The sequence below is a fragment of the Syzygium oleosum genome, unplaced genomic scaffold (assembly GCF_021117445.2).
Source record: "Syzygium oleosum isolate NSW1041296 unplaced genomic scaffold, Sole_v2.1 Sole_v2.02, whole genome shotgun sequence".
Taxonomy (NCBI): domain Eukaryota; kingdom Viridiplantae; phylum Streptophyta; class Magnoliopsida; order Myrtales; family Myrtaceae; genus Syzygium; species Syzygium oleosum.
This window is the reverse complement of record NW_026607486.1, coordinates 1,392,811-1,415,464: the sequence shown is the minus strand read 5'-3', so window position 1 is coordinate 1,415,464 and position 22,654 is coordinate 1,392,811. Positions and strand designations below refer to the sequence as shown.

The 22,654-nt window shown below is 42.8% G+C and overlaps 2 protein-coding genes across 2 annotated transcripts; one reads left to right on the top strand and one right to left on the bottom strand.

The window, feature by feature from the left end:
- Nucleotides 1–9,370: 9,370 nt before the first annotated feature.
- On the bottom strand, nt 9,371–11,185 carry LOC115686734 (gibberellin-regulated protein 9). The gene is made up of 4 exons (XM_030612121.2): nt 10,954–11,185; nt 10,704–10,754; nt 10,219–10,285; nt 9,371–9,815 (listed from the first exon to the last, which is right to left on the bottom strand). Exons 1-4 carry the CDS (start codon nt 11,002–11,004, stop codon nt 9,634–9,636), a joined length of 351 nt encoding a protein of 116 aa, XP_030467981.2. The 5' UTR covers nt 11,005–11,185; the 3' UTR covers nt 9,371–9,633.
- Nucleotides 11,186–17,742: 6,557 nt separating this feature from the next.
- LOC115686740 (NAC domain-containing protein 30) lies at nt 17,743–21,797 on the top strand. The gene is made up of 4 exons (XM_030612127.2): nt 17,743–17,874; nt 19,506–19,678; nt 20,171–20,442; nt 20,809–21,797. The coding sequence occupies exons 2-4, from the start codon at nt 19,519–19,521 to the stop codon at nt 21,337–21,339; spliced, it is 963 nt and encodes a 320-aa protein (XP_030467987.2). The 5' UTR covers nt 17,743–17,874; nt 19,506–19,518; the 3' UTR covers nt 21,340–21,797.
- The last annotated feature ends 857 nt before the right edge of the window (nt 21,798–22,654 follow it).

Sequence of the window (22,654 nt, the reverse complement as noted above, 5' to 3'; positions counted from 1 at the left end):
GCTTTGGTAGCATATATTTACAAGTATAAGAGAACAGCTTTACAATTGGATACACGTATATTGCGAATCGGTTAAAATGACAAAAAGTTATGGACCAAGGGTCTGGATTCATTTAACTTAAGAAACACTTATTTCACAATGGTTAAAAGAGAGGATATTTTCTTTTGGTGGACATATTTCCTCAGCTCCTCTTTCCTTCCTTACAATAGGCGTCGGCTCGCATGCTTGGTTTTAATATCATCAAGAAGATGAAACTTGATCAAGTATGTGAGAAAATTAGGCAATTAGTGCAAAATATTTGATGTTTGAATTTTCCATATGAGTTTCATTCGCATCTTTCCAAGACACTGAGATTAGTAGATGGGTTCGGAATTGATCTCCCGTTGAGTAGCAGCCTAATTGATTTTCAATAATGCCATCATGTGTTTTGATAAAGAAGTAAACTTGTTTAGATAAGAATATGCAAGAGAGAATTGTGTAATTCTTGCATAGTCAATAATGAAGAGTACATGAGGTTTTATGGTTTTGACAAGATAGAGATATTATAATATTAATTATAAACAATCATAATAGTAGAAAAATATAATCTCAGACAATTTTTTACACTAATGCATGACTTTGAAAAAACATAAATATGTCATGAACTTTTCAAATGATAAACTAATAGAAATCGAAATAAAGAGTTTGAATGCCAGTAGAAATTACAGACAGACACTGGAAATTGAAATGAGACTGTGGATGGCATTAACTAGGAATCAAATTATTAGACAACTCTCTAACAAATGAAAAAAGGAACTTGAAATCAATGCATCTATCCTTGTAAACAACATAATACAAGCGCGAGAATGAAAATGGTCAAACTAAAAGTTCTTTCTCCCGTCATATGCTCGCCCAAATTGCCATCCAGTAGGCACCATATTATCAAATTCTACCATCTTCCCGTCACTCACGGTGACTTGGAATGACAAGTTTTGCCCTGACAAAACAATTTTAGTTTGCCAGTTTTGCTCCCAGCCGTTGAGTGTTTGAGCCCTTGATCTTCATGGCATCACGTCGCCGGTGCCGCCGACGTTATAGATTAGCACAAGGGTAAAGTACGGATTTCCATTAATTTCGAACTTGACTCCTCCTTGCTTGGAACACGAGACACGGCGATAGCGGAGGGGGATGACTCTGGTTTTATAGTAAACGATCTTCGTGAACATGGGCATAAAAAGGTCAAAATGCTTTCCCGGATGGTTGCACCAGATGAACTGCTTCTTAGAGTAGTTGGGAGGGCAAAAGTTTGTTGCGGTGACTATGATCGAACTGGCCTTTGGAATGCACCACTACGGGTCATTGGTGCAATAGATTTCGAAACAATCACCGAAACTAAGTCCGCTATTGAAAAGGACCTGCAAGACGGTTCATTGCGGCTCAAGCACTTTTGGAAAGTTTCATTTCCCCATATGGCGGTCTCGGTCATCACTTCTGTATCGGCAACGTTAACGTGGTTATTATTAATCAAATGTACACATGTTATGATCTCAGGGCCGCTTGCGGAAACAAAACTTTCCATCGACGGTGTTCCTTACAAAAATGCTGCTTATAAAATGCTCTAGCTTTCTAGCAATGTTTATGCTGTTAATGCTGCAAAATCTCTTCTTAATTATTCAAAAGGATAACAAGAATCACATTCGAGGGGAGCAAGGAGTAGGGATTGAACTCTCACTTGCGAGAGCATGACTGGCATCAGTTGCCGACGAAGCCTTTGCAAAAGACCTTGTTTTAGAACGAGACGATCTGTGTGTATTGATGCAAAAATGTCGTGCGTTTTGGCTAACCGGGTCACCATTGTTGGAAAAGGTAACCCATAGAAGATGACATCTAGTGAAGTGACTTACCAATTCTGACTTGCTTAGAAATTAGGGACAAGTGCACGGGAAATATTAAAACTCATCACGAAAATGCAATTGAGTTCTAAAACTTTCAAAAAGTTTCATTAAACCCTAAAACTTATCACGAAAGTGCAATCGAATTCTAAAACTTTCAAAAAGTTTAATCGAGTTCTAAAACTTGTCATGAAAGTGCAATCGGGTCCTAAAACTTTAAAAAGGTATAATCAACGGAATGACTTGATTGGATCAATTTGACAAGTTTTATGACTTAATTGCACTTTTTGAAAATTTTACAACTCAATTGCATATTTATGACAAATTTTAGAACTTAATTGCACTTTTTAAAAGTTTTGAAACTCAATTGCATTTTCGTGACAAGTTTTAAGACTTCCAATATACTTATCCCTAGAAACAAAATATTTTTTTTTCTGTTTTATGGGTTAAGTGTGTATTTAATCCTTTCAGTTTCGGTGTTTGTGCAATTTGATTTTTCAGTTTTTACTTTGTGCAATCAAATCTTCTAATTTTTTGGATTTTGTGCAATTTGGTCTTATAAGACGTGCAATCAAATTCTCTAACTTTCTGCAATTTTTACGATCAAATCCTTCAATCAACTAGTCTAATTAAGCCGTCAAACTAATACACAACAGGGCATGTTTATGAAACAGAAAATGACATAAAATGCTAATTTGTCGCCAAATAAGAAAAAAAAAGGGGAAACAAGAAAAAAGAAATCTTGATTTGATAGTGTTAATCACAGAGTGTAAACAAAACCCTTGATTGCGTAAATTAAGGAAGTTACAGAATGATTGCACAAAATAAAACTTAAGGGACAAAGTTGGATATATCCAAAAAGTTAGAGGACTTGATTAGGCAAAGAAAGGTTAGAGGACCAATTTGCATAAATGATGACACTGAGAGGACTAAATCGACTTAATCGGTACTAAACCGTTTCGCTTTTCCTTTTGTTTTGCTTTTCTTGGCTATATAAACCTCTGTTGACATGAAATAATCACAGTTATTTGCATACGAATGTCTACCTAAATCCCAACAACTCCTACAAGCAAGTGATTCACTGGTGAAACTAAGAGAAATCACCGGCCAAACAATGGTGATTTCCATACTTTGTAACGTTTTCAAGAGAATGAGTACAGTTCAAGGATGCAAGTAGTCTGAGCCCATCTCTTATCAAAGTCGGGCATCTCCATTTGACGCAAGTCTTAATCTAAAGCTCTATTTATTTCGCGAAAAATGTTACACGCCTAGAAAATGTTATCTAGGAAGTCATTTTCTAGGAAAATGACATTATTTTCCGGTGTTTGGCTAAAATCTAAAAAATAATCAGAAAATATTTTTTGTCGTTTGCAAATGAAATTTGATTTGATTTTCCAAAATACACATATACTATTTGAGCGCTAGTCACTTGCACACAGGCAACCGGGAAACCAGGCACAGACACCAGGATCTCAGGTCTAGCCTTGATGGACCCCGACCCGGGCACTGGGGACCTAGGAAAGGGCACTTGGGTCCCGAGCAAGAGTATAAGCACTGATCTTGTGTCCATAGAAGCCGAAAGCGAGAACCTAGTGCCTGTGCTCAGCTTCTTGGCACCCCGGCCCAGTCCATAAGGGCTGAGCCTGAGGCCTCGGTGCCCGTGCTTGGATCCCTAGCACATGGGCCCGGGTCCACAAAATGGGACCCAATGACCCAGGTCCTTGATGATCGGGCTCGGGTGCCTAACACTCCAGCCTTGGTCCATCAAGGCCATCCCAAGGACATTGGTGTCAAGGCCCAGGTCCCCGACAACCAGGCTTAGGTCCTCGGCGCCTGAGCTTGGGTCCATCGAGGCCAGGCCTGGGATTAGTCGTTGGAACTCGGGGCTGGCATCGATGGACACCAGCTTTAGTAGGACTTGGGCATGGGCTCGGGATTCCGGGCTTCGTCCTCAATGGACTCAGTCTTAGGCGTGGGAGATTTGGGCATTGGCACTAGGGTCTCGAGTCCGAGGACTTGGGCATGGGTATAGGGGTCCCGAGCCCGGCCTCAATGGACCTAGATCTCAGGCCAAAGAGTAGGGAATCTAGGCACAAGCACAGGGATCCTAGTCCCGGCCCTTATGGACTCGAGCCCAGGCACCGAGGACTCGGGTACGGGTAGACCTGTTAAACGGGTGGGTCGGTCGGGTTTGGGTCGGGTCATAAATGGTCCAACCCAAATTGACCCATTAATCCGTTTATGACCCATTTATTCATAGTGTAAATATCTCGACCCATACCCGACCCGACCCATACCCGACCCGACCCATATTGCTAAAACACTTTTATATTAGGAATACTTGTTTCTTATGATTTTTTTTTTAAATTATACTGCTAAAACATTTTATGCAATACAAAGCTAGTGAAAATTTTTTATAATTTTTTTTAAAATTGAGGTTCTGTTTGTTTTACGAAAAATGCAACATTTCTAGAAAATATTTTCCATAAAGTCATTATCCAAGAGAAATAAAAAAAATTAATATTTTTTTATTTTTTAAATCGAATTTTTAATTATTTTTTATTTTTATTAATTTTTTATTTTTCCTTTATTTTTGGCCGATCGCCGGCCGCCGTGGCCGGCGACCGACCACAGGCGAGCTCGAGCTTCGCCGGTGTCACGCCCCGCACCCCACTGGAACGCAACATCCCGTCATGGTCGATTATGGTGTAATGCTCTCAGGAAGCATTGCCGACCCAACGCCCAATCAGAGATCAAACACATGCGGAAGTAACGTATATAATTAAATATATATACCTGTACCATAAAACATATGAGACCAAGGTAGAACAACCAAATAGCAGTCAAGCACCTCAGAAAATATATATACACTGGTATTACCAACGAAAACCTTTTTACAACGTTCGTCTATACAGAGATAGTGGAAAGCACACACACTAGCAGCTACGGATTCTTGGGTGTGGTAATGCAGCTATCCCACACTTACAAAAAGACTGAGTAGTGTCTCACGTAGGTGCTCTGTCTCCACAAGGATGTACACCGGATGATCAGGATGAACTGCGGTATACCAAAAAGAGGCGCTCTCCTTGGCATCCTACGGCTGGGGTCTGAAAATGTGGGTTATTACAACCGTGAGACGAATCTCAGCGAGTATAACCCCCTAAACCTAGGCTAGGCTAAAATGCAATTCTCCTGACCAATAACACATAATCACATTGCAAGTTTACTCACAAATAATTTCTGACCTAGGCCCTCTGGCCCAGATCTCTTACCTGGCTGACCTTGCAGGTTATTCAAAATAATAATATAATCCAGTCACATATACGAGCACTCGGTTCACGCATACATCAAGCGTATGTTCATGCTCAATAATGATAACATCACGTACTATTCACCGAGTCCCACACACTCGCATTCTGGCCCACGCATTCTTATGCAAGCAAATGTCCACATTCATGTCTCGGCTCACTAGCCCACACTGGCACACTGGGACTTTCTCAATTTATCATTTAATATGACCCGCGTAAAACGCATCAGGTCTCTTTGTTTAATCACAACACTTCGTGGCCCGCGTTAAAACGCATCAATCGGCCCAAGATGTCTCTAGCCCGCGTCAAACGCATCAGCGCAACACCGATCTCCTCACTAACCGAGCCCGCGTAAAACGCATCAAGTTGGTCGTCTTCCGACGCACCGGCATCGTCCCGCGTAAACGCCTCGGGACGGCATACCCCGCGTAACACGCATCAGGGTGAAATGTGATCACACATACACACGATCAATTATTATCTGAACCCCGCGTAAAACGCATCATGGCATAATTAGGTGATCACATGCTCATGGCAGGCACGCATTCTTGCACTATTCATCACACGTCTCATTCTCGGCACTCAAAATGCGTGTCCATGCAATGCAGTATGATGCACCATGAGCATCAAATATAATTAAGCACTCAGTCAATTTCATGCCGCAACAACCGTTCACTGGCCAATTAATACCGTGCGGCCCAATTTCACGATGGATAATTCAATAATATTCAATAATCCAATCAAGCCATTAAATGGCCAATCACACTCCGCACGAGTCGGCCACACAGTCACGCGACATGGCATTATTCAAATTTCCCAACAATTGGGTACCGAATCAACAAGCCAATCAGTCCGGGCATACCCGGCAGTCCAATCATAAAATCCCCAACTCATCCGTACTAATCCAACAATTATCTCTAATAATCCTACCAATATCCTCAAATATAATTCCACTTATCGGTCCTCAATTTAGTCCTAAATGTACACCGATAATACCTAAGCTAGTCCAGAAAAATGCACTATCAGTCCTAATCCGGGTTTAGGAAATATACTCACCTAATTTGTGCACTGTTCACGCGGTGATGTTCACTGCGCGGGCTTCAGGGAAACGATGGTGTCCACGGTAGAACAGAAACAGGGAAAAAGGAAGAAGAAGTTGGGGGAAATGGCCGAATGAACTTTACGAGAGAGAGAGAGAGAGAGAGATATAGTCTGGTCAAACTGAGTCAACACTGCCTTGGTGGAATCCAAGTGTCAAGATCTAGGGCTATTGAACAATTTTGCCCTTGATCCAAGGGCTAGGATTCGAATCCAATAATTTATGGGTGAAATGGTCTTTTGTCCCTAACCATGGTTGACCAGACCTGGTTTAATCCCAATTAACCTTGGTTAACCCCAAAATTTTGACCAATTTTCGGAATTAAATAAAATGGTCTTAGGGGCATTTTCGTAATTTTCCGATCCCGAACCGAAATTTCAATTTTCGCACATACGTGTTCCATATGTGCGTGGCCAACATAATATGGCGTCGGAATCGCGAAATTCATCGCGCAAGCCCTCCAAAATCCACGTCAAAGTTTCGGGAATAAAATAATATTATTTTTCTAATTTTTTGTCGAAATTCCAATTTTTGGCCAAAACGACTCCTGGTATGCGTGGCCACCCAAAAATGGCATCGGCCACGAAAAATAACCTCATTTGGCCTCGAAAGCGACGCTGCATCCCGGGGCAAAATCATAATTTTTCACCCCTGACCAAAATTCCAATTTTTACTCGTACTAACTCCACATGTGTGTGGCCAGCGTAATATGACGTCGATTCCCAAAAATAGTCTCTTAAGCCTTCGAAAATCGATACCGAAATCCGGCTCAATTTCGTGAACAAAACTCGCTAAACTTTCAACTTCAGGGTCTCTCACTAACGGGCGGCTGTTTAGAGGTTACGCGTATCGACCTAGGGTTATCCATATCGTAATGGTCTCGATCATTGAGAGAATGAGAAATTATCACTAGCCCCAGAGGCTACGATCGTTCGGTTTAGGTTCAGGACTGATTGGCCACGTGCACTTTTCGGTCATGTAATCACCGCGATCCGAGTGTACAACGTTGGCCTTGGCCAAACCAAATCCATTACCTTCCTAAGATCGGCCCACATCGGTTCAAAATATTCCTCAAAGATCTCTTGCGATCGGTATCCGTTTCACGGTAGGGTCTCCGGTCCACGTACCGTTTTCTAGTTAGCCATACCCTATTGGTTAATATCCCGAGAGTGACCAGCTCTGGGCGAGACTCACTAAGATGAAATGCGAATTAATATCAGTTTTATTGATCCCGGAATTACATCGAAATTGGCATTACCGCCTCGGGTGAGGCTCCACTTCGCCGATCTCGGAGGTCGAGCTCGCTGAGGCCGGCGAGCCGTGTCTCTAGATCGGCGAGGCCGGAGCCTCGCCGGATCGGGCGAGCCTCGAGGTCGCGGAATCGGGCGAGCTCGAGGCTCGCCAGAGGCCGCGAGCTCGAGCCAGGCTCCGGCGAGGTCGTCCCGCCCCGGTGGCCGGTCGCCGTGGCCGACCACCGAATAATAAAAAAAAAAAAAAGAGAAAAGAAAAAGAAAAATAAAAGAAAAGGAGAAAAAATAAAAATAATTAAATTTCGATTTTGTTTAAACATTTTTGTAAAGAGGGAGAGAGTATGTGGATGGGTCTAGTAGGTGGGTTGGACATGGGTTCCAAACTCAACCCATTTAGACCCATTTATCTTTAAGCTTTAAAATTTAAAACCCATTTAAGGTTGACTCTTTAAAATTAAAGTGACCCATATATGACCCATTTATTTTTAAATGGGTCATATATGGGTCTAAGACCCATTTTGACACCTCTAGGTACGGGCATGGGGTCTCAAGCCATAGCCTCATTGGACCATGGCTCGAGCATAGGGGATCCAGGCACAAGCATAGGCACCGAGGGTCCTGGGCTCGGCATCTGTGGACCTGGACCCGAGCATGGGCACTAGAGACTTGGGCCCAACCACTAAGGTTCGGTGCCCAACCTCAATGGATCGGGCCTAGGCACGAGCACCCAGGACCCAAGCATTGCTTTTGTGGTGGACCCGGGCTTGGGGCAGGGATCTGAGCACAAGTCTTGAGGTCCTGCACTTGGCCTTTGTGGACTCAAGCTCAGGTGCCAGGGCATCGGAGCCTTGGGCCCAGGTGCCGAGGCATCGGAGCCTTGGGCCCAGGTGCCGAGGCATCGGAGCCTTGGGCCCAGGCTCGATGGATGTGGTCCCGAGTGCTAGAGACTCGGGCACTGACATCGGGGTCTCGGGCTCGACTAAGATGGACCTAGGCATGAGCTCCAGAGACCCGGGCACAAGCGCTTGGGTCGCGGGCCCGGCCTTAATGGACTCGAGCCCAAGTGCAAGGGAGCCAATTCTGAATGCCGAGGACCTGGGAATGAGCGTTAGAGTTCCCGTGCCCAAGAGCAAAGTTTTTATTTTTTTTTGTGACACGAAAAACCCTAAACTATACCACTTATGACACATTTATCTCACAATACTTTGGCTCGTAGGCATTTTCGTCTTTTTCCTCTTTTTTTTCCTTTTTTTTTCTTTTCTTCTCTCTTCCCTCCGCCGGCAATGGCGGAGGGCTGCCAGCGAGGGCGGCTCTGCGATCCGGCGAGGGTCGCCCTCGCCTGTCATCCCGAGCAAGGGCGACCCATCGCCGGCTTCCCTCCGCCATGGCGGCGGAGGGAAGAGAGAAAAAAAAAAAAAAAAAAAAAGGAAAAAGACGAAAATGCCCATGGGCCAAAGTATCGTGGAGTAAATGTGTCACATGTGGCATAGTTTGGGGTTTTTTCGTGTCACAAAAAAAAGTTCAGGGTAAATTTGTCATGAGTGGCATGTTTGGGTTTTTCGTGTCACAAAAAAAATTCAGGATAAATTTATCACAAGTGGCATAGTTTGGGATTTTTGGTAGTATTTTCCCTTTAAGATATGATATCTAGTCATATTTTGAAAAATGATTTTCGATTTTTTTAAAAAGAAATATTTTCCTGAATTTAAATATATATTTTCTGTTGACTAGGAAATCCAAATGGCGGAAAATGAGGATAATGTTTTCTCATAAAATATTTTTCGCGAAACAAACGGAGCTTAAGAGTCATAATTTTTCCTAAACACTAGCCAAGGATTCAACTTAGAAAGATGAAAACTTGAGGAATCTCTTAAATATATCACTATCAAGTTTCTAAAACCGGGAGGAGCATCAACGGGCCATATAGCACACCACAAGGACTAATAAGAAGGTCGATTTTGATTATTGATGGCATCATCAATCAAATAGGAGATGATTCACACTAAACAAAAGCACTCACAAATAAGGGAGAACTCAACTCGCATTATTACACATCACGTATATTAAATTGGGTAAAGCCAAGAACAAAGCCGTCGAGATCTGCTTCAAGGGCATTTGGGTCTGTTTCCGTGGGTCTTGAGCTTGGCATAGCACGGGCAGGCGTTCTTGTTGCCGTAGGTCCCCGGCGGCACACAGTGGCACCTCGCGCAGCATGTCTTGCACGCTCTGTGGCACATATTCTTGCGCGACGACTTGCTGCATCTCCTTGCGCACACGTAGCTGCAATCTATGTTAAGACATCACGAAGCCGGCAATCAAATCGCGCAAGTGCTAACGTACATACACACATGTAGGACCTATAGACGGGTCATTGCACCCTAATCACATTAGGAAAGTTCTATTTCCCCAAATGGCAGTCTCAGTCATAACTTATGTACCGCGCACACATTATCGTGGTTATTAATAAAATGTGCGCACGTTATAATCTCAAGGCCGCTTGCGGAAACAAAACTTTCCATTGACAGTGTTCCTTACAGAAACATTGTGTACGATATGCTCTTAATTTTCTAGCTATGTATATGCTTTTAATGCTGCATATACATTTGCTCTTTATTGTTTTCTGGGGTAACACACACATCGATACATCATCATCTATACTGTATAAATCTTATTGACGCCATCAAACTTACTGATCTTGCGAGGATGATGTTGATGACGTTTGTCAATGTTGGTGATCCCCCTCTCTCCTCCGTTCATCTGCAAAAGGTGGTCGAAGCTAAAAATGCTCAGTCAAGCCAGATGAGAGCACGTACAAAATTGTAGGAGACAACCATTGTTAAATTCGGATTTTGTCGAGGATTAAGTATCTAGATTCTATCTAATCGTGTGGAGGAAATAATTTAATTTCGTTTTGGAAATACTTGACACTAAAGTTAAAAATGGTATATTTGGAACGAACTTTATCTGAGATTTTATCCTTTTTTCTTTCTGGCGTCATTTAACATTTGATTTTCGTATATCAAGAAAAAGCTTGGTTTATATGAAAATACTCAGGAGAAAGCTTGAAACAAGTATATTGAATGGTTGCTGCAGAGCAACAAAATCTCTTCTTAATCAGTGGAAGGGATAACAAGATTCATATTCGAATGGAGTAAGGAGCAGTGATTGAACTCACACTGGCGAGAGCGTGACTGGCATCAGTCCCTTGCGAAGCCTCTGCAAAAGCCTAGAACAAGCACACAATGCGGCCGCCAAAATATGAGAATTGATGAATCGGGGACATGCTGAAGTCTTGATGAAACCAAGAACATCATCAAAATAACAGAGACTTTGGACAATCGTAGACTAATGACTACACGTTCTTCATCGGAGAACGATTTGTGGGAACGTCGGAACCAGGTGCGTGAGCGGCAATGACAACGTACCTGGATCAAAAGGATGGCGGTGACGAAAAGAAGAAACAGCTTCATCTTCATCTTGTGATCGCAAAAGGGAGAGGATCTGCGTGTGGAGACGCCTCAACGCAAGGTACGACGGAGGTGGATTTATACAGGGCTTCCAGTCCTTGTCCTTGGCAGAGAGAATCACATGCAGCCGCACGACGGATGTCGCAAGGGAAAAGCCACGAATTTTGAGGAGTATTGAGTGCACGGAGAGAAAAAGGACAAAGCTTTTTCGGAAGCTTCTCGCTTTTTATTTACACTCGTCTCTGTTGTTGGATTGCTTTAGCGTGAGCTAGCCCAGCGGTGATGATTCCTTGGACTGGTTGGTGGGTGTCTCTGTGCGTGACTGGTCCCCCCTAAAACGCAGCTCGTGAACTTGTCTGTCTCAAAGTCTATATCTCTCTGAGCTTTCACTTAACTGGTTCACCAAATCAGTAGCACTGCAACAAGTTGCAATGGCGATAGTGCATGTCTCTCGCCCATCCTTTTCGTCACCCTTATCCGGTGGAGTGTTGTGGTACATCGCTCGCGCGGGTCGAACCTAAAGAAAAGCTTCACATGCTGTGGGGAGACTGCACGCTGTGGACAGCGATGGACATGTTTGCCTCCATCTGGTCGCTCGGTTTGTTTGACGACGACGGAGACACGACATGCATGGGAAGGTCTCTGCGCCGAAGCCCGAAAGCCCGGAAAGGCCCGCCCGGCCCAAACTGATTTCTGGGGCCCTTGTATCACCGAATATACCCACCCAATACAAACTTCCAATTAAGCCCGCGACCATATCCCTTTTCAAGGCCCAAACATGATAATTCACCTCCCCTCAAACCAAAACAAACCACATGTAGCCGTAATCTCCAAAAAGCCGAACCAAAGGCAGCCTTTGCATTTCCCTAAAGGCTTTCTCCAAAGGCCGAACCAAACCCAGTGGTAATCTTGAAAAAGGATTGAGATTTTTTAGATCCTCTAAGACGAAGGAGAAAATATTCAATGGTTTCTTTTCATCACGTCATGAGCTGATGTGGCGAGCATTTTTATGCTCCCATCCAATTACACTTTGACACGTATAGGCTAAAGTGGAATTCAACACAAAAACTAAAAACTTCATTTCTCACTCTTCCTCCACCATGACAGCCATCGCCCAGCACGACTGTTGCCACCACTCAAGCCGCCGCAACCTCCATCTTCCAGTCCTCTGTGCTGTCACGGCCGTCGCACCCAGCGGCGAGTTTGCACCATCCACCTTCATTGCCGCAGATCTACTCTGGCCACCCTGATTTGGAGCCATGGCGAGATGGAGGCTACCGGACCTAAATAGTGACCGACGAGGCGGGAAGACGAAGCTAAAGACCAGATCTTGAGCCATAACGACGGTGGGAAGAGGAAGCAATAAAATCTTACTGATGGCCGAAGACAAAGATGAACAGACGCAAGGAGGAAGACGAAGACGACCACATATACGACCACAAGCAACCACTTCTAGATATGGCAATGGTTGAGCCTAAATGCGAGCAACCACGAAGGAGTGGCTCGGCCATGGACGGCCAACAACCACGAGCCGCCACGACTAATATGGTGGCTCCGCCATGGACCACGGCTCCAGATCTCACCTTGTCAGCTGTGGACTAGTGGCATCACCAGCCTGATCTAGCTAAGTTCATCTTCCTGCAGTCGCCATGATTCCGGGCAGATCTGAACTATAGCAACGAAGGGAGAGGGGAGGAAGAGAGATAAAAAAAAAAATTATATTTGCAATTTTTTTAATTTCAAGTTAGTGTTAATATGTCAAGTTCTAATTGGATATGGACAAATAATGCATGCCAACGTTACTAGCGGTTCGAAACCATTGAATATTTCCTCGAGACGAAGGAATGCAATGATCTTGAAAAGACGAAAATGCCCTTATATTTAAAGAGGATCCGCTCGTAAAACCACAGCCCAAACCCAAAATCTCAATTCCCTACTCTGTCTCCACCCCCGTCCCCCTTCTGGCTCTACCATCATAGCACACATGCTCTCCGCTTTGCTCCTCGTCACCTTCGTCTCCTAGTTTCTCTCTCCCGATGAGCCACCTGTATCTCAGCTCTCTCCTTCGCTCGACTCCCTCTCTTCTACGACCACCACAAACCAGTTGTCCCCTCTCCTTAATGTTGTTGCTGGCCGCGACAGGCGGTGGGTCGTGTAGTTCAGAAAGGTGAGAGAGATAGATGTGGTGGAAAAAGTGGAGATGGGTTAAAAACACACAAAAAAAAGGGAATATATGCGAGTCATTCGATCCTAATTGTGGTAAAGTATCGATTCTTCAGGAACATAAATTTGGATGTGATAGACTCATCCCTTAACTTTAGAATTTTCCAGTCCATTCAAAAAAATATACTCATATGATGTCACGAGGAAAGCTACAGTAGATTTTTGCTATAAGTTACGAGTTACAAAGGGTGAGGAAATGGTATTTTACTACTTGCTGTTTCCTCTTACCATACTTCAGATATACGTAATGGCTGTATAGACAAACCAAAAGAGGACAAGTTAAGGAGCCATCCCACGTTATCCAAGGCGAACCACCAAAAGACGTGGATTGTCTATCTCATTAATAACTCCTAAACTAAGGATAATCCAAGACAAAAAAAAAACTGAATAAGACCCAAAGGCAGGCAATGATTGATCCCTCCTCCATTCCATGCGATATGCGAGGTGAAAAAAAGGAGACAGCGGAGGAGGAGACAAGTGGAGGTGTGCGAGGAGACGAGTCACTATCAAAGCCCTGGTTCATGGGCCTCCCCAATCTTTCTTCCACTCTAGAAGTCTTCTGAAGTCTCTATCAAGTTAAGTTATAACACAATCTCTCTCTCTCTCTCTCTCTCTCTCTCTCCAGACCCACAAACCGCCCCAGATAAACCCCACTTACGTGATATACACTGTCCCTCTCTTGGATTTGTCCATTTGCTAACTAAAGCAACCCTAACGCTTTCTGTTTTTTTGTTTTCTATTCATTATGAAGAAGGTGATCTATGGTGTCCTTGAGGCATACCCTACCTCTCCCCCTCCACCACCGTTTTTATGGTATGTCCCTCTGGGTGGCTGTTTGATATCTGAGTGGCAAATGAAATGACCAAGGACCATGTTCACACCATAGAGTAAGCTCGATTCAATTTGATCGGGTTCGGTTTGGCAGATCGACGTGAACCAAATCGACCCGTTCGTCGGTTCGATCCCTTACCAAACTCATGTATACTGTAATTCTTGTGAGAAGAAACTTCAAAATGAAATAGTTCGATGTCGATTTGGTTTGATTAACCAACAGGAAACACATTAGTTTAATCCTATTTTAATTTGTACTTAATCAATTAATTGTCATGTGGAGAGTTCTTTGTAAATGCGAGAGAATGTGGTTTTGATCTGTAGCATGAGTTTTTGTGAGAGATTAGTGGCTCACATGCTGGATAGAGAGGCAACTATCACGGCAATGATGAATGTCAAAGGAGATGAGAATTCAGCAACGTATTCATTTCGGAACCATATCAATCCACGGTACCGTCCAGCCATTACATGAAACAAGTCACTAACCGGCCATTAGGTCCACGATGGTGACCTTATGTACTCTTATTGACGGTCCATAGAGTCCTATATCTATATGTGGCTCTCCCACCCTCTTTCGGTAATCAGAAAAGGTGAAGCGAAGAAGAAAGCGAAAGATAGGAGAAGGAAATAATTGGGGGACGTTATCATTGGAGGAAGCAACAAACTTAGAAAAAAGGGAATTTCATGTCCTGTTCATGTAAATACTTTCATCCTAATCATTCGAGAAAATATTTAATTCATCGATCGACATGAGCTGACATAATGCGAGAGATCATTTACCCGATTGATATGTGTTCTGACATTTTAAAACCTCCGTTTGAATTATAACCAGTTCGATGCATCCTTACAATTCCTCGCCCTTATGCATAGGTTTGTACAGATCCAACTCAAACTGTTCCCACAACAATTTCACGTCCAAAACGAAGCACCAAGTCTCACCGAAGAGAAGCAACAGATTCATCAAAGAGGAGATTGGAAGTAAGAGCTGGAGATATCTGAACCCGTCGAATGTGAATAGGGAAACGAGCCAGTGCGGCTGCAAACATTTGAGTAGATTCGATTCTCCATCCCAATAATCATGTTTTGTCCCAAAAGAACAAGGCCGGGCTACTCTCTATTTCTCTATTGAATTCAATCCTTTTCAGAGGGTCCCGTCAATGTACGAAGAAGCTCTCAAGTCTCGAGTAAATTCAAGCATACTTATCACACATCCGCTAGCTAAAGCAGTAACCGCGATCCTCCCTAGTTCGAGTCCTTGTCTTTTCTTAACACGTATAACTTGGCAATTACCGTGCGAAGTAAAATTAGTACATAATCATAGGTGCGTAAATTACAAGTAAAAAAGCAGAATGCTGTAAATATAGAGCCTTAGATTTGGATGATGCCCAAGGCAAAACTCAGACAGCACTTGGGGTCAGGTCAGGTCAGGACAGGTCAAGAGATGTGTAACATCATTTGTGTCCTCGATCAGAAGAGAATGTCCCAAATAGAAAGGGTGAGGAATAAACAAATTGCACTTTTCAGCTTTCAGGGAAGGAGAAGGAGAAAGAGAAGAGAGAAGGGTCGCTTTCAAACTTCAGTTTGATGGCAGAATCTCCGCACAAGATCCTAGGCAGTCCCTTTTTACACGCGACCCACCCTTGCTTTGCTCACAAACCTCTCTCTCTCTCTTTATATATTTATTTTTGGCTTATGTAGCATGGTATTGTTCTATGTTGATCTTGGGTTTGTTTCATTAGTAAACTAAAGGGTCATGGTGACCCCAAAGCGCACCTCTGTAGATGAAGCTTTTATCCGACGAGAAAGCCAGCTCCAACAACGTCCAATTCTATGTTCGATGAGTGGGCTATAGACCTGGATGGTCATCAAGCGGTGCAATAAGAAATTGTAAGAAAAGGGAAAGTCGGTAGATTTGGCATAAGATCGCGATGATTTCCTCAAATTTATATTAGGAAGGTCCGCTAATATTAATTAACTATCCATGGTCATTGATGAGGTGGGACTGGGACCCCTTGAGATCGTCCGGCTCGGTACTCTGCATGCTCCTCCCATTTGAATTATCTGCAAGAGGGACCATGGTAAAGTAGAAAAATTCTGGTAGGGGAAGAAACGACATTGCTGAAGACTTTTACGTATTGATCTTCGTCGTCCTGCAATTAGTGATGACTCGTTTCGATTTGATGAAAGATTTGTCTGAACTCTTAAAGCACTAAAGCAGCGATGGCCGAATCGCATTTTTCCCAGGGTCAAAAAAGCGAACTACCGACCGCATGCACCTATCTATGATATAGCTCGAAAACAGCAAAAGACATGTCCTAGGTCAAAAAAGCCTTTGCCATCGCTAGGTTGAAGTTTCTCTGTGAAATAGTTCACCCTCTTTTTCCTGGTAAATGATCGAGACAAAAGTTCGAGGACTGGGGTTGGGTGAAATGTACAATTTCAGGGACCAAAGTTAGATTCTCACGCAAACCGAACTTTTTCTATTTTCAAAGCTTTTGACGAAGAAATGTTAGTTCGAATAACAAGCTGCAATAGACATGCCCCCAATCGCTAGCTTATACTGTAAAGTCGCATGCCCTTTAGCGCATGTAAACAGACTTACAAGAACAATTCTCTTTGCGAGCATGCATTTAAGACCATCATTTTTGATAGCCTGTTGATGTCTCTCGCGCCTAGACTCAATAGATATGGATCTACGTCCTCGGCTCGGCTCTCGTCCCTAGTAGTGGATATTGGACAACCGACAGGGTCGGGTTACAGATCGCATTCCCATTGTCACCAAATGGGATGGAGCACTATAGCCCCCTCACCTCTGTCCCATGTCTCACTTGGAGAAGCGCCGGGCAACCTGTTCGTTCCCGAATGTCTCTCTCATGGGTCGAGAAGTCGCTCATCCTTATCGACTCATTCGAGTGGATCTAACATGATCGACAGCTATGATTGCATTATGTTAATATACCTAAATTCAGAAGTAGGATTTCTGTGCGGCAAGATCAAGGGTCGGGTTGGTTATTTATTAGAAAAAACCAAAGCACCCAACGCCTGCGGTTCTCGAATTCTCATGTTGGGCGAAGGACAAAGTTTATTATCCAATCCATACGATTTTGAAGCTAACTTTGCGACTCTACTCTTCCCCTTTTGAGTTGTTTGCATTCCTTATTACACAATACAAAGGGACAAGACGGGAGATCAACCTAGAAGCCGATGTGAGGTGATTGGCTTTCTTGTCTCTACTTGGAATGCCTCAAGATCTCTCGTTCCGATGCGGCCACTGCATCTATTTTACAGCGCACAAAGGAACAGAACCTGCGAACTCGGACCCGGAATCCACGCGGCAGTTGGTGAGTGGCCAGGGATGCCAAAGGGCGGCGCACCAGACAGAGAGAGAGAGGGGAGCTGGATTGTTGGAGTGCTCGATCCAACGTATACATTGTGTCTGTGTTCCTGTAATAATCCACAAAGGCCAAAGCAAGCCAACAAACTTGTTTTTTCTTCTTTGTTTTTCTTAAAGGGAGTGATGCAGTGGAAGATAAAATCTTAGAACACACTATAACGGTGGGAAGGTGGCGTGAAAAACTTGGTATCCCGCCGTCCAAACAAACACCTTTCGATTGCAATGTTTTGATCAGCCAACCCCACGCGCAATCAATTCCTTCTCCATCTCTCTTCTCTCACCCTTCCCTGTACATATATATAAATACATCCACTCTCTCGTTCTTGTGTGCCAACACCATATTATCAGAAAGCACAAAAGCCTTCTCTCTCCGCACGCTCTTCGACTCCCCGAGGACGAAAAAACACAAAAAGAAACGACCACATCTCACTGTGAGTGCCAAAATCTCTTGCTGTATTTGCACTGGTTGCTGGCTGCACATATTTCCTTCTCTTTTTTCCAGAAAGAAACCATGAGTTTCGAGATCCATCCATGTTCAACACCCTTCCCGAAGTGGGCGTGTTGTTGTCGCACCGTAATTTCGTAGATGTTCCATTTCATTTGTTTTTGGTGTTTGATCCGTTTGTGCAATTAGCTGGCTGAATTCAACTCTTCTGTAAAACGTTTATTCATGCAAACCCTAGATTATACACGGTTTAAGTTTCCTTAATACATATGCATGGGTGCAGCACATGACAGCATATGGTTTCGTGTTATTATTGTTCATTATTGAGCTCCACCGAGCTTCCTTCAACTCAATTCCAGCCATTCAAACGAAAGGGTTCATTGCTGCTGTTATATCAAAAAGATTCTAAAAAGTAAATGAATGTATGAGCAAAAAGAGAGGATGTGCATAGGTGTTGGGTGTTTGAGTAATTTAATATTACCTATGGAGTTATGAAAAGGTGTATAAAGATCTATGTATATGGTGGGTGAGGAAAAGTACGTCTCCAGGCTCTAGCACTCGGAGTGCACTGCACTCAAAGAAAACACAAACAACATCAACGACACACATGCCCTTCCGTGGCAGAAAAAGGTCAACCTTTGCGGCCACTTTTATTTTGTTGTCCAACATTAGATGCAATAAAATCACACGCTTACATAGTTTGCAAAAGGTTCATGTACCCAAAGGCTGTTAGACAACAGTTTCTGGCTTTAGAATAAGGTCTTGTCATGTCCTCTGGTGGATCCCAGTCTTGGTCTGCCATTCATTCATATTGCCATATAATACTTGCCACATAATTATCTATTCTATAGGACCACAAACCAACGTGCTTCCATCATTGTTTCTTCTTCACTAATTTCCTAATGCCTTTGTTCGGCTTCCAACTGGAGCCGAGAATGAGAATCCCCGGAACAGGTCTTGTTTTCTGATGATAAATTGATGAGAATTTGGAATCGAAAGAACATCAACGGAGAGAGAGAGAGAGTTAGTCCAAAAGACCTTTTGAGGTGATTCTTGAATTGTTAATTTATCAGTTTTGTGTGCTCAATGCTCTTGAGATCTAGAGCTGATTCGGTGACTGAAAACAGCCAGCTTTGATTTTACAAGGCATGCGGCCTCATGTCAAGTTTCTCCATCTTGTTCTGTGGTTATCTATGTATTAAATGTCTCTCAACACAGTACATTCTATATGAGGCAATAGTCCACTGATATAGTATATACTCATTTTATGAACAATGTGAGATAGAATCAATCATAGCACAAGAATCATATGTGAACTTATGTTTCTTTTTGTAGGATCCAGTATAAATCATACATATTCTTGACATGTAATTGGCCAATAGACAAGTCTATAGGCGGTACTTCTTCATTTACCAAAAGGAGATCATAAGAGAAAATCATGTCATATATTACTTTATCTTTAGAAGGCTCTCTACTTTACATAAGCAATGTGAAAATTTCCATGTGACCTTTTAATGTGATTAGCTCCATCTACCATATCATTTTTGAGTGGTTTATCCCATACAAAATTGTCAATTTCATCTCTCATGGAACAAAAGATACGGCTTTTACGTGCAGGATAACATCGTCAATGGAGTTGGAATCGTGCGTACCGCCTGGATTTAGGTTCCATCCAACAGAGGAAGAACTTGTAGGCTACTACCTCAGTAGAAAGATCGACTCCATAAAGATTGATCTAGATGTCATAGCTGAGATTGATCTCTACAAGATGGAACCTTGGGACATCGAAGGTACCGTAAAACACAGTTCAATCTCTCTTCCTACTGTTTAACAAGTTGATTGATAGTAGGACCTAAGGGCGACACATACGACTCTCAATAACATGCCGCGTTATATGACTATCACATGAACAACTTTCTCGTAAGAAAGGGATGTCCAATTATATGCCTTCTAGCCAACTTAGCACCTGCTATTAATTCTAGCAATAATCATCATTCCTCATGCAATTCCACCTATAAGTTGTGGAGTGTCATCCTTTTGCCGCTGACATTTTGCGAAAGACCAATCATGTTCCGCATAACAGGCCAAAAAAATGCGGTTCTCTATATAGGAAAACGATTCAGATAGGTTTTAGCACGACAAAAGCGTGAAACAAATTGCATCAAAAGCCGCCCCCAACAACCAAGTAAAAGAGAACCTCCCATAAAGCTAATGCAATTTTTGATGCTTCTCTTTTATAATGAGCATGAGCGAAGTGATTATGTTTATCAACGCGTGTACAGGTAGGTGCAAGCTAGGGTACGAGGAACAGAACGAATGGTACTTCTTCAGTCACAAGGACAAGAAATACCCGACCGGAACCCGAACCAACCGGGCCACCACGGCGGGGTTCTGGAAGGCCACGGGAAGGGACAAAGCCGTGCTCTCAAAGAACAAGATTATAGGGATGAGGAAGACCCTGGTTTTCTACCAGGGTCGCGCTCCTAACGGACGGAAGACTGATTGGATCATGCATGAATATCGCCTCCAGACCTCTGAACATGCGCCGCCTCAGGCAAGTTATCAATTCTTTTAGTGAGAAGACCGGTATATAGTACTTCACGATAGACGTTATCATCAAAACTACTAAAGTATCCGAAATGGGTTTAATTGAAGACGTCTATCATGTACACTAAAACAGTGTAGAGATCGCTATTATATATAGTAAGCCAAACTTTCACCTGAAGTTCTTTAACTATACATTCATCAACCATCTTACAACATTCACGGAAGTACTTTTCTGTGCCTCTCATAAAATCTAATGGTGAGTATGCACATGGCATTTGTGCAACTTCAGATTAGAAACTTACCTTTCTAATTTTATTCTGCCAGACTCGACATAATTTATGATCCATAAGCTAGCTTACTCGATGTATTGCAGGATGAAGGATGGGTTGTGTGCCGAGCATTCAAGAAGCCTTGCCCCAACCAAAGACAAGGGTTCGAAGCGTGGAATCATGCTTACTACGTACGAGACTACGCTAATCCTCGGCCTCCCCCTTCAATAATCCCCAACACAAGCCAAGCCGTCTCTTTCAGCCGGCAACAATTCACTCCCTGTCAAGAGCCCGTCTCAAATCATCATTCTCTTTGGGACAGTCAGCTCAGCGAGCTTCCGCAGCTCGATAGCCCGACTCTCTCAACGAGCTTAACAACAACTAACAACTACGTATCGACCCACGAAGAGTACGATGATAGGAGGAGCAAGAGCATTAACGACGACGGTGCCCAGTTCATCAATGAGTGGACAAGCTTGGATAGCTTGCTCACATCACACGTGAGCAACAGCAGCAACAACTACGCCACGAGGCTGACCAACCCAAGCATGCACATGCAGTCGAGTTCTCTCGATTTCGCTCGCGAAACCGAGAGCCAGGTCGGCCATTTCCTAGGCTGCTTTCCTGACTCCTAGCAAGAACTCATCTCATTACTTCCCCCACTTCATTTAATCCGATACTAAGGTAGCCATGCATTACAGTAATTTGCTTTCCAATTGAACATTGAATGTCGTCTGTCATATAAAAGGTTTCTGCAAGATCCGCAAAGCTGAGTCTGTGATATGAAGAAAGGGGAGATAGTCCTCTCCCAGTTTATTGAGCTGATTATAGGTACAGTTCTACTTGTTTGACCGCTTCTCGACTCTTAGTCGTTGTAAACTGGCTTTGAATGATAATAGCCATCTTAATTACAATTAACAGTCAAAGGTTTGTTACTATATTGTTTCACATTTGTTGCTGTCGGTTCGATATTGTACTTCTTTGTGGTCTCCTGATGCATTCTGTTGACCATCGGGCTTGTAACAGGAACTGGCCCTCCTGTTATTTGCCATTTGCCATTTGGTCAGTGATAACTTTTGCTACTTGCTAAAAAGACGAGGAAAAAAAGGACTCTTCTCATGAGATCTATCGGTGAAAGTTTTGATCTTGAATCTATATCTTGATTTGTTTTATAGAGTATTACCATAGAGAGATAGATTTCAATAAATGATTTTAGCTATTTAGTGAAAGTATATAAATCTGCTAGTTACTATCTTTCAAATTCAACCTATTAGGAAGTTTCATTTCACAAGGACAAAGCATTAGAAATGGCCTAAACAAGTACATGTTTGTAGTTATGTGATTTATTCTTAGTGAGTTCTAATAACTCATAGATGTACTAGTAAGTATGGTGCTACTGTCGGTTAGCTTTTTATCTCAGTAGATTAGTTAATGTCATGTTTTTAAGTGATAAAATTATTGGCCTAAAGACAAGTATCCATTATTAATAGTGGTAACTTCTCGAACCTTTATCCACTTAGATTTTTGGGTTGCGAAAGTCTTCTATACGAGGGGAGGCGACGCGACAAGTGCAATGGGCTTAGGACGCTCGCCGGTAGCTAGGCCGTAACCGCCGCCTCCACAATCCTAATCCCTTCCACTCATTAGCGACCGCTACGCTTTTATTATTGTTTAGGTTCTTAATTTTTTTTTTGCCTTATTTATTTATTCAGTTATTCAACATCGATAAACGAATTGCAGCAGATCGCCAATGTCACATTATCTATACATCAATGTGGCACTGATGCAGTCTGTCACATCAGCCTTTTTAGCGAAAAGACTAACACGAATAAATAAAAAAAGAAAAATTATCCAAAAAATTTTAAACATGTTATGTTTTTGTCAATTCAATCATAAACATTTCAATTTTGTCAATTGATTCATAAATATTTTCACATTTTACCAATTGAG